This window comes from Ananas comosus, linkage group 10 (genome assembly GCF_001540865.1).
Source record: "Ananas comosus cultivar F153 linkage group 10, ASM154086v1, whole genome shotgun sequence".
In the NCBI taxonomy this organism is placed as follows: Eukaryota; Viridiplantae; Streptophyta; class Magnoliopsida; order Poales; family Bromeliaceae; genus Ananas; species Ananas comosus.
The window spans coordinates 6,226,503-6,239,930 of record NC_033630.1 but is presented as its reverse complement, the minus strand read 5'-3'; the positions used below and the strand labels follow the sequence as shown (position 1 = coordinate 6,239,930).

Sequence of the window (13,428 nt, the reverse complement as noted above, 5' to 3'; positions counted from 1 at the left end):
TAGTTTAATTTGATGTTCTACATTAAAAAACCCTAAAATAACAATCAAAAAGTAAAGAAAACGTATGAATATAGTTTAATTTGATGTTCTTGCTGACGCTACTGCTGTTTTCACTGCTGCTACTTCTTGTTTTCCTGCAGCCGCTGCTACTGGTTGCTTGTTCTGGCCATCGCTAGTTTGCTGCCGCTGCTTCTAGCCGCTAGCACAGCTGCTATTAGATACTCAACAGGGAGAGCATGTGGGAGAACAAGAGACGGAGAGGAGAGGGCAAGCGGCTAATTTTTTTAGTGGTTTTTTTGGGTTTCTTTCAAGATTTTTAAGTATCTTATTAGGTTTAAAGTATAAGATGCAAATTCAAAACCCGACAATCCGAAAACTTTGAAATTTTTTGGATTTCTTTTAATATATTTTTAGTATCTTATCAGGTTAAAGTATAATATGCAAATTCAAAACCCGACAACTCGAAAACTTGAATAAAAAATTTCTGAAAACTTAAATATTGTGAGGCGCACGCCTCACACTGCTCGTGCATGTGGGCTCCGAAATTTGTGGGAGTTGTTCCAAAGGGTCTTCTCTAGTTGAAATCAGTAGCAAAAGTGTGTATGATGTCCTTTTTGTTTCAGTGTAAGCCGAAATCCATTACGACCAAATTTAGTGGTCATTGCCTCTGTTATTGCACTATATGCGCGCAGCTATCCCAGCACCTACATTAGAGAGTTTTGGGATAGCATAGGGGATTGTGACACCTGTGTGTAGCTGCGTAGTCGACCGGGTAATCGATAAGGTGACCCACGTTGGTTTTAGAAGTTGTTTCGCAGAAATGATGCTTCGAATGTGTTGCTGTACTACCGATAGCTTGTTAGGGCTGTTTGTAACATGCACTGTTTGAAAAGGCGCGCCTGAGGCGCGCGTCTTAGCACCAAGACACGAGGCGCAGGCCTCAACGCCTCAGCAATAGCGAGGCGCAGCGCTATTGCTGAGAGGCGTGCCTCAAGCGAGGCGCGAGGAGCGCGTGCCTTAACGCGCCTCGCAATATTTAATATTATAGAGATTTTTGCTTCAAGTTTTCGGGTTGTCGGGTTTTGAATTTAACTTTTATACTCTAACCCAATAAGATACTTAAAAAGTTCTAAAAGAAGACCAAAGAAACCCTAGAGAAAACCATCTACTCGCCCTCTCCTCTCCCTCTGGTGTTCCCACATACTCTCTGTCTGTCGAGCATCCAGCAGGCAACAGTAGCATCACTAGCAATAGGAATGAGCAAGCAGCAGCAACGGCAGCAGGATAAGGATGATTATGAGAATGATACTTGAAAAAACGGCCAAATGAGAACATTGGCACCACAATCACTTGAAGTTTTTAAGTTGAAAGTTGAACTACAAATATTTTTTAATTTGAGAACCTATATGCAAGTGTTTTCTTTACTTTTTGATGGTTATTTTATTTTTGTATGGTTATTTTGGGATTTTTTTAATATAGAATATCAAATTAAACTAGGCTTAGTAAATGTATGCCTCGCCTTTTTGAGGCACATGCCTGTGCGCCCCTCCTAGGCCCCAGGAGAGTTTTGCCCCTCTTTGCGCCTAGCGCCTTTTCAAACATATTTGTGGTTGGTTAGGTCCAAATGATACTTACTGGTCGTGAATTTGGCGCAAGTCATGGACTTGAGAGCTTCAGAGTATAGGTGGGTGCTTCGATCCGAAATAGGTAATGTAGTCACTTATTTTGTTTTCCTCTCTTATACTTGTTATATCATGACTCACTTTATTCCACCTATCTCACATATCCTTTACTGCTTAACTTTCATATTGATATACCTTGGTTATTTCGTATATATTGATTACTTATATGTTGCTTTGTTTTATCAACTCACACGAGAGGTAGAGTTTAAATGTATTTTCTAGTGCTGAACATATACATATGATTAAGGACTTAAGTGCCCATCGGTACGGGCCGTATCCACCGTGCCGTATCGTGCCAACAAGATATCGGCACGATACAACCCGCGTGCCGATGGCACAACTTAAAACTCTATATTCTTTAAATTAGTTAGTAATTTTCTCAATAAAATTCAAAAGATTTAATAAAGGTACATAATAAGCAATTAGAGTATGTTGTTGCTAAAGAAAATAAATATTTCATGCCATTATGTGTCGGCACACATATATATTTTGTAACTGGCAGGCATCGGCACCATCCGGCATGTACCATGCCGTACCGTGTCGGCAAGTTTACGACACAACCCCGTGCCACGGCACTTAAATCCTTGCATATGATTTTAGATCTTGTTTGGGTTCGCTGGCACTCCTTAGGAGTTTCTTCAGCTATATGCCGATGTTGGACATTATTGTGTTTGATCGTGTCGTATTTAACACTTTTGCATATTCCATGAGAACTGGCATGGCGATCAAACCCACCTTGTGGCCAAAGATGTTCTTTTCCGGAAAAGTAGTTGGAATCACAGCCATGAGCCTAAATCCGTTAGATTTGGTATAAGCCAGCTGCTTAGCACTTGCCTAAGATCTTATGATAACAAATAGCGCACTTACTCAAGATTCTATAATAACGGGCACTGATTGGGCTATTTGATATTCTATTAGTTGGTTGACGCATAATCGTATAACATCATCTTACAATTGATTAGAAAAACGCCCAAGATCCTATGACAGCGAGCAATGATTGGGTAACTTGGTGAACCGTAGCTTTGTGGATATATAACTATGACTTGAGACATTTCTACTAATTACTCTCATAATAGTAGTTGTGTAGATCAACATCGTTACTTTGACACTTATATTATGACCTTATTTTGTATGGTAGTGACATTGCTCTGCTATAATTATGATTCCTTTTTACTTCATTGATATTATGCCTTTATCTGTTTTAGTTATTGTAGCTCTTGGTTCAGTTATTATATTATGATTTAGTTATCCAGATTTTACCATTACTTATAACTGTGCTTTATTTTTACGTTATCTTTTTCTTGTTAACCTATAGGTGCAGCTTGCCCTCGTTGGCTTGCTGTACACACTAGTAACATTTTATATGTTTGTCACACCCTGTTTTTACAGGTGGCTTGGATGGTGAGATGCATGACGCGGTGTGAGGCTCGCGCCTAAATAGAGTTGTTTGGCTAGCATCGACCAGAGTCGTCACTACCCACTAAATTAGTCATCTACTGTTCTAGTATTCTGGTTATATCTATTGGATTTAAGAATTATTTCGATTAATTGTTGATTAGTCAAACTTTTATTTTATGTTGGTTATCTCAAGTTGTTCTCAATACTCTTATCTGTCGATAAAGATTATATGGTTTAAGTTATAGTTGTAGTTTTATTCTGTTGTTTTAAGTAACTGGTGTATGTGTTCATAGTTTAGACGCTAAGATAGGGAAATTATCTAACATCTATTATTGAATGGGAAAGAGAAACCTTCAACCAAGGATTAAAGTGCTGTGGCACGGGGACGTGCCATTGTTTGCCTAGCACGATACAACATAGGCACGCTTCTGTACCGACACGTGGTACGCTTGCGTGCTAATTGATACGGATAACCTCTTACTGGCAAGCGTTGGCACATATTTATTTTAGTTTTTTTTGTTCCAATAAGCTCTTATAATGTTATTTTAAAATATTTAGTCAAATAATTATGAATAGCTGACTTATTATACTCATCAATTAATATGCTAGAAAGCTTTTTTATATGTAATGTACAACTATACCTGATAGAGAATAGAAATTAAAATGCACTAATAAAATTCACAAGTAAAAATAATTATTTAATTTACATTTTTACCCAGAGATGACTGCTTAATTAATTAAATTTACATCTTTTCTATATATTGATTCTATCAGGAAGAATATAATGAGTAGAACAACCAGAATAGGACGGAAATTCACAATAACATCCATTTTTTTTATTCTTTTAAAAAATATTTAATAAAAATTTGAAGAAAATAATTTTGAAAAAAATTCTTGTGAGAATTGATCAACTTTTAAAATTCTTTTGAATTTTTTCTTTCTTTTATTCGAAGTTTAAAAACTTATAAATACAAAGTTAGAGAAACAATTTTTCTCAAAATATTTTATTTTTTAAAAATTATTTTTAAAATTATTTTATATTATTTTTTAAAAGTATTACAGGTTAGAATTTTTAAAATACAAAGACATCTTTCTTTCTTCTTTCTTTTGACCATATTACAATCTTTCTTTTATACAGTACAAAAAAATATTTAAAATTATTTTTTAAATTATTTTTTAAAATTATTTTTAGAATTATTTTTTAAAATTATTTTTTAAAATTAATTTTAGAATTATTTTTTAAATTATTTTTAAGAATTATTTTTAAAATTATTTAAAAATTTTATTTTTTTATTAAATTTTTCAGAAAAATTGTAAGATCAATCAATCAAAATTTAACAATAAATTATATGACAAATTAATTAAATAAAATTAAGTATCAATTGATATAATTTTGCTTTCAATTCTATCAATATTTCAATCTTCTAACCCAAAAATAAAATTTTATATTAGATGTACTTCAAAATTTGTTTATCAAGTTCGATTTTATGCCCCTAATTCGGCGAAAGTTTCGGAGTGTGACAAATTTTGATAAAATAATTTGTGAAAAAAAAGTGGATGCCTATGGTGGAAGCGGAGGGCTCGAGCCTATAGGCACGAGCTAATAGGCCAAGAGGGGTGTGGAAGGCCCCGCAGAATGAATCGGATATGTTAAAAATTTGCCCATACATTGATTAAATCAAGTACATCTATTTTCAACTTTTTATAAACTATAGAATAAAAGTTGCCTAATTTTATATTTCTTCAAAAAATAAGCATTACAAATAAAAAATATTCAAAATATATAAACAAAAAATTAAATTTTAATTTTTTGACTTAATCTAACAAGTAGATTTTCAATTTGCAAAAGGCCAAAAAGAAAAAACGCAGAAGGGCCAAAAAGAAAAAGTGTGGGGCGGGGGTGTTGGGCAATGCTTTAAGTACCTAAAAAAATAAAAAGAGACCACGGCACGGTAAAGTGCCATTGTACCCTCACAGGTATGGCAATGCTTTAAGTACCCAAAAAAATAAAAAAAGACCACGGCACGGTAAAGTGCCGATGTACCCTCACAGGTATGGCAATGCTTTAAGTACCCAAAAAAAATAAAAAGAGACCACGGCAAGGTAAAGTGCCATTGTACCCTCGCATGTATGGCAATGCTTTAAGTACCCAAAAAAATAAAAAAACGACCACACACACCGGTAAGTGCCGAGGTACCCTCGTAAGGTATCACGCGATACTCGCTCAAGGGTATCGCCGACACGGCGGGGGGGCGCAACCCCCCCCCCGCCCCCCCCCCCCTCTTTGGGCACGATAGTGCTGCCCCTTGCCGTATTGCACATGGCGGCACTTTAATCCCTGCCTTCACACACTATAAAAGTTGGTATTCCAGCATACATGTCTGAATCTGAATGGTACTTCTACATTCGATGCTTTTCAAGCATAGTGATGAAGCAAATAAATCTCAGTTTTATTTTTAAATGCAATTTTTTTTTATTTTGTAGTTCGTGTTTGATTCGGATTAAATCATTATAGTTTTAGTTGATTTAGCTACCCAAACCCTTTTTTCCTATAAAACAAAAAAAATAGTCCCAAAAGACCTTGGGATTCCCCAAAAAAAAAGAAAGATCTTTGAAATTCCCAAAATGCTTCGTTTTCCATGCATGACTCTTAGGTGACCGTGTGTGTTGAAACGAAAAGACAATATTTATTATCAGAGGCTCTCAACATATATAAATACATGGTTCTTGAAGCCTTAAGAGACTTTTGCGATGAATAGAAAATTCTACTCTACTCTTATCCTTTGTGCTCTACTTCCCGGTGAGATCATCGATATTTCTTCCTCGCCGCGAGATCGTCTTCTTCCTCAACTTGATCGTTGTCGCTTCTTCCTCGTGACAAGATCGGCTTCTACTTCTACCTCTCCTCTTCTTCCGAGTCACTACCTCATCTTCTCCTTCCCCGTTGCAGAAGCTCTACCCGCGGTGTACCGCCCTCCTCATCGATCGTGGATCTCCAGTAATCGTGTGAACGGTGCACTTTTTGTATCTCTCATCTCCTGGCATCCTATTATCCCCTTTTAATCTAACCTTCCACCATTACCAGCCATATTTGCCAAACAACCAAACCTAAAGCTTTAAGTCCGATAAAGCCGAATTTACCTTTTGGAACTATTATATGTATTTTCAGTTGGTTGTTATTATCTCATATATTGAAGGTTTATCATCATCTTAGTATAACTTCAATTCGATTTTAATTTGTAATGCTGAAATTTTTGCTTCCTTACTTAAAGTTCATCAGAATTGATAAATTGAACCTAGTTTTACCTTTAAACAAAAGCAAACTAGAAAATTCTTTGAAAATTCAATTTTGGCAACCTCTCGGTTTGCATCAATTGGTATCAAAGCAAGTTCTTTTCGTAGGAGCGTTTGTTTTGATCTAAACAACTTTTTCTTAGTATTCATCTTTGGGCCAAAATATTTCAAAAAAATAAAAGAGCATCATTTTTTTGATCAACTTGTAAGCATTTGGTAATGGCAAGCAATAGTGAAAATCCTCGTGATTGGAGAGAAGCATATGAAAAACAACAAGATTCCATGAAAAGCATGCAAAATCAAATGAATAACATTCAACAACTATTGGAAAGATTAACTATGCAACAACAAACTACAGTTGGAGAAGATTCGGAAAGTGACCCTGATTTTGACAATCGTACTTTACCGGCTAGAAGAAATCCTCTTTTTCAAACTCAAGGAAATATACATCGATGGGATCAGGGCATTAAAGTGGACGTGAGTGAGTTCAAGGGTAAATTACAACCTGAAGATTTTGTGGATTGGCTAGACAAAATAGAACAATTTTTTGAATGGAAAGAATTACCTGATGACAAAAAAGTTAAATTTGTCTCCCTTAAATTGAAAGGACATGCCTTAGTGTGGTGGAAACAAGTTCAAAACGATAGGGTTAGAAAGGGTAAAGAAAAGATTACCTCGTGGGAAAGAATGAAAGAAAAACTAAAAAGAAAATTCTTACCGAATCGATTATTGACAAACTATTTTTCAAAAATTACACAATCTTAAACAAGGGTCTAAATCGGTACAAGAAAATATTGAAGAATTTTACACCCTTCAAGCTCGTAATGAACTTAAAGAGGACGAAGAACAGCTACTAGCTCGCTATCTAGCCGGTCTTCGAACTAAAATCCAAGATGAGTTAGCCCTTTTAACTTTCTACAGGGTCGACATGGCTTACAGTCATGCACTTAAGGCTAAGAATAAACTTAAAAGACAAACCTTTCATCAGAGAAGTGCGAACGTAAAGAACACCATAGGAACTAAGCCTATCCCAAAGAACGATAGTCAAACCTCTTCAAGACCTGTTCAAGACCTTAATGGCAAAGAAATTTTAGGTGCAAAACCCGTTGAATCTGGCATCACTTGTTATAAATGTAACAAACCTGGACATAAATCCTCTGATTGCCCTCTGAGAAAATTTGATTCTAGAGCCAATCTAATAGAAAGTCATGAAGAAAATGAAAATGGGGAAGAAACTTTAGAACAAGAAGATGTAGATGAGATTTCCGAAGAATCTCCTGATGCTACTGAAACAAATCTCATGGTCCATCGAGTCCTATCAGCCTCTAAGTCCACCCAAGATGATTGGAAGCGTCGTAGCCTTTTCAGAACCATCTGTAGCGCGGGAGGCAAGTTTTGCTCTCTGGTCATTGATAGTGGAAGTACTGAAAACTTTGTCTCTACAGAAATGGTTGATAAACTTCAACTGAAAACTGAAAAACTTGCTCAACCTTACAAAATACTTGGTTTAAGGATGGGGATGAATTTCCTGTAACTGAAAGATATCTTGTTGAATTTTCTATTAGGAAAACTTATGCTCATAAAGTTTGGTGTGATGTTGTTCCCATGGATGTGAGTCACCTATTGTTAGGTAGACCTTGGCAATTTGATCGTAGCACTATACATGATGGTAGGGAGAACACTTACATTGTCACAAAGGACAACAAGAAAGTTAGATTGGTTCCCCTAAATTACTTTCCCAAACCAAAATCTAAACCAATTAAGTCCTAAAAGCAACCCTCCAATAATGAGCAGAAAATGATGGTTTTGAACAAAAGCCAATTCTCTAAAGATCTAGCAAAGTCTCCAGTGGTATATATTCTTTTGGCAAAAGAAATATCGAAGAACACTGAAGTTCCTCAAGCTGTTCAACCATTGCTTAATGAATTTTTTGATATCATGCCTGAGGAACTCCCCGATGGCCTTCCACCTATGAGAGACATCCAACACTGCATTGATTTTGTACCCGGTGCTAGTCTTCCACACCTAGCCCATTACAGGATGAGTCCCGCTGAGCATGAAGAGTTATATAGGCAGGTTTTTGAACTTCTGCAAAAAGGTTACATTAGAGAAAGTATGAGCCCTGTCGCGGTGCCTGCCCTCCTTACACCAAAAAAGGATGGAACATGGCGAATGTGTGTTGACAGTCGTGCAGTTAACAAAATTACCATCAAGTATAGGTTTCCCATTCCTAGGATTGATGATATGCTTGACATGTTAGGAGGTGCGAAGATATTCTCTAAGATTGACCTTAAGAGCGGATATCATCAAATCCGTATTCGACCTGGAGATGAATGGAAAACGGCGTTTAAAACTAAAGAAGGATTATACGAGTGGTTGGTTATGCCGTTTGGGCTATCCAATGCCCCTAGTACTTTCATGCGCTCTATGAACCAAGTCTTGCGACCATTCATTGGAAAATTTGTCGTAGTTTACTTCGACGACATTCTGATTTATAGCACGAGTCCTGAAACTCATATGGATCATTTAAGACAAGTGCTTCAAACTTTAAGAGATAACAGCTTACACCTGAATCTTAAGAAGTGTACATTTCTGACCGATAGCCTTACCTTCTTAGGCTATGTGGTGTCCACCGAGGGAATTAAAGTAGATCCTGTTAAGATAGAAGCAATTCAAAATTGGCCAACCCCAAGGACTATAACTGAAATCCGAAGTTTCCACGGACTTGCGTCGTTTTATCGGCGTTCCATTCGAAATTTCAGTTCATTAATTGCGCCAATAACTAATTGCCTAAAAGGGGGTAAATTTACTTGGACATCTGAAGCTGAAAAAAGTTTTCAATTGGTTAAGGACAAACTTACAAAGGCTCCAGTACTTGCCTTGCCCGACTTCGAAAAGGTGTTTGAGATTGATTGTGATGCCTCACATATCGGAATTGGAGGCATACTGTCTCAAGAGAAACGTCCTATAGCCTTCTTTAGTGAAAAATTGAATGATGCACGAGCACGTTACTCCACTTATGATCTTGAATTTTACGCGATCGTGCAGGCTTTGAGACATTGGCGACCCTACTTGATTCATCGAGAGTTTATTCTCAATTCGGATCATGAAGCATTGCGATATTTAAATTCTCAAAAAAACTTGAACAAAAGACATCCCAAGTGGTCTGCATTCTTGCAAGAATACACTTTTCACTTGCGGCATAAACAAGGCATTGCTAATCGAGTCGCTGATGCACTCAGTCGTCGAAACCATTTGCTTATCACTTCTTCCTTACAGATAGTAGGATTTGAGATAGTTAAGGACCAATATCAAAGTGACCCTAACTTCGGTGTTCGGTGCTATCCTAAAAAAGTGCCTATCTCCTGACAATGATTTATCTTCTAATTACTGTTTAGACGGCGGGTATCTTTTTAGAAAGTCCAAGTTGTGCATTCCCCAGGGATCGTTAAGAGAGTCCTTGATCCAGAACTTGCATAGTAGCGGGCAAGGGGGACATTTCGGAAGAGACAAAACTTGGGATTAGTTCAAGAGAGGTATTATTGGCCCAACATGAGTAAGGACGTCGAAAGGTTTGTTTAGCGGTGTAAGACTTGTCAATCATTTAAAGGACAAACTCAAAATACTGACTTGTATACTCCTTTGCCCATTCCCACTGTGCCCTGGGAGGATATTAGCATGGACTTTGTCCTAAGCCTACCTAAGACTGCACGCCAAGTTGATTCAGTTTTTGTGGTTGTTGATCGTTTTACGAAAATGGCTCATTTTATTCCTTGCAAGAAAACTTCTGACGCATCACATATTGCAAAATTAGTTTTCAATGAAATTGTACGTTTACATGGCATTCCTAAATCAATTACCTTTGATCGAGATACAAAATTTATTAGCCATTTCTGGAGAACTTTAATGTCAAAGGCAGGAAGCAAACTGAATTTCAGCAGCCCATACCATCCACAAACTGACGGGTAGACGGAAATAGTAATTCGATCTTTGGGTAATCTCTTAAGATGTTTAGCTGGAGAAAAACCAACACAATGGGATTTAATTTTACCTCAAGCTGAATTTGCTTATAACAGTTCCATAAACCGAACCATTGGAAAATCTCCTTTTGAAGCTTTATATGGCCGTCCTATAGCCCACTTTCTTGACCGAGCACCAATACCTTACCCTGGTAGAGTTAGTGCAGATGCCGACTATTACCTAAAACAGATTCAAGAGGTGCAACAAGTTCATCAGAGGTTGCGAGATTCCACTGTCAAGTACAAGGAGTCAGCGGATAAACATCGCCGAGGTATGACTTTTAATGAAGGAGATAATGTCTTAATCTAGTTTAGAAAAGAAAGGTTCTCAACTAGAGGCTATAGCAAGTTGAAGAGGAAAAAGCACGGGCCATTCAAAATTCTGAAGAAATTAGGGAAAATGCTTATCTAATTAATCTACCTCCGGAAGTATCGACGTCTCCGATCTTCAATGTCAGCAAGCTATACGAGTACCATGGAGAGGCTCCCTCTACTATCAATATTGATGGCTTGACATCTCGCTCCGACATTGAAACTTCATCAGATGGCGTGGAGGATATTCTGGATGTGCGCGAGTCTGCGACACGACGTGGTACTCATCGCCGATACTTGGTGCGTTGGCGTGGACGGCCATTGTCCGATAGCAGTTGGATTTCTGAGGCGGAGTTGCGCCAACTTCAAAAGGACTAATATCAGAGCTATCAAGATGCCATCTCGACAGAGTCGAGATTTCCATAACTCGAGAGGAACTGATGCAGCAAATAAATCTCGTTTTATTTTTAAATGCAATTTTCTTTTATTTTGTAGGTTCGTGTTTGATTCGGACTTCTCCCATAAACAAAAAAAAAAATCCCAAAAAGACCTTTGGAATTCCCCAAAAAATAAAAGAAAGACCTTTGAAATTCCCAAAATTGCTTCGTTTTCTATGCATGACTCTTGAATGACCGTGTTGTGTTGAAAATGAAAAAAATAATTTATTATCAGAGGGCTCTCAACACTATAAATACATGGTTCTTGAAGCCTTAAAAAACATATTTGGATTAATAGAAAATTCTACTCTCACTCTTTATCTTTGGTGCTCTACTTCCCGGTGAGATCATCGATGCTTCTTCCTTGCGCCGAGATCGTCTTCTTCCTCAACTTGATCGTTGTCGCTTCTTCCTCGTGACAAGATCGGCTTCTACTTCTACCCCTCCTCTTCTTCCGAATCACTACTTCATCTTCTTCCCCGTTGCCGAAGTTCTACCCGCGGTGTACCGCCCTCCTCGTCGATCGTGGATCCCCCGCAATCGTGTGAACGGTGCACTTTTTGTATCTCTCATCTCCTGATATCCTATTATCCCCTTTTAATCTAGCCCTCCACCATTACCAACCATATTTGCCAAACAACCAAACCTAAAGCTTTAAATCCGATAAAGCCGAATTTACCTTTTGGAACTATTATATGTATTTTCAGTTGGTTGTTATTATCTCATATATTGAAGGTTTACCATCATCTTAATATTACTTCAATTCGATTTTAATTTTTGTCTTACTGAAATTTTTGCTTCCTTGCTTAAAGTTCATCGGAATTGATAAATTGAACCTAGTTTTACCGTTAAACAAAAGCAAACTTGAAAATTCAATTTTGGCAACCTCTCGGTTTGCATCACATAGGATGTTGTTATGGTGCTATGATGTACTACAGCTATTGCATCACATAGGATGTTGTTATGGTGCTATGAAGTACTACAGCTAGCAAATAGCACCATTGACTAACCTGTTAGGCATCTAAGAAAGGTAAAGTCGAAGAATGAGGTGGCTTAAAGACTAGTCGACAATCCTGAAAGGTTCCACAACAATTTTATCAATCATACTTTTTTACTACTCAACCAATAGCCGTTAGTAATCCAGGTATTATTTTAATTTTCACATAGATATTATGAGCCCTCTTAGGATTTTTGGACAATTGATTGATATTTTGCTCCTCATAGATTCTATTCTGCATCATTGGAGCTACTTGGGCAACTGGCATATTGTGGCATAATTGACAAACCCCTAACTCTGAAAAGCCACTTCCAGTTCACTAACTGCTAGAAAGATCTATCAGTTTAAAGTTTTCGCGAACCTGGTCAAAATGATTCATTGCATTCACTCATTCTGTAAGTGGTACAATTTCTCCTAACCACAACTATGTAAAGCGTAATATTATATACCGAGACAGAAGAAAAGGAAATGTTACATGATTTCTCCCAACCACAGAAATGAATATCCTCTTGTATCCTAAGCAGACACAAGTAGATTTACTAGCATGCCGATGACTATCATTCAAACACTTAAATATCAAATTTGTCAACAATTTCGTAATTGAGCTATTACGATAATATAGTTAATCAGAGCGAAAAAAATTTTCTTCCAAAGAGCAATTTGAAAGTTTGACATGTATAATGTCAAAAGGTCCTTGCTCTCTGTCAATAATTGAACATCAAAGCAGGTCACAAAAAGTATTTTATGCCTTTTCTTTTCATTTATCCCATATTCTTGTATTTTTGCAATATTCACTATATGTTTTATCTTATGTTTGGGTACATGTTTTATCTTATGTAAACCACATTTGCACCAACCTGTAGACATGCCTTGTCTCAAAAGCTCTATGTGGTACTTGGAAGTTTGCAAACAATTTTCACTTGTTAGAACATCAAACCAGTACTAAGAAATGACCTTTTTCCACTAATGTGTCAATGACTACTTGAACAATCAAACATAAACAGTATTAAGCTTCAGCATACCTGAACAGCAGAAACTTGAATATATAGAACTGCCGGCAATATGAATCTATCCTCTAGACATGTTAATGAGGACTCCCACAAATCCGCATTAGAAGAAGGTGAATGGGTAACTCGCGGCTTTATCACATTGAAAGCATCAATGCGGAATCCTGCTAATCCAGGCACGGTGGGTGATAGATACTGCTCGAGAACGAGATCGTTATTCGTTAACCTTTCAGCTTCGATGGGAATCTAGAAGAGTAAAGGGATAGTTACTAGTTTGGAATC

The 13,428-nt window shown here is 37.1% G+C and overlaps 1 protein-coding gene across 1 annotated transcript in view; it reads right to left on the bottom strand.

Annotated features, from left to right (window-relative positions):
• Nucleotides 1-13,428, bottom strand: part of LOC109716682 (probable phosphoinositide phosphatase SAC9) — a 62,949-nt gene that overhangs the window by 4,836 nt on the left and 44,685 nt on the right. The window contains 1 exon segment of the mRNA XM_020242227.1: nucleotides 13,162-13,392. Within this exon segment, the coding sequence (XP_020097816.1) occupies nucleotides 13,162-13,392 (231 nt within the window).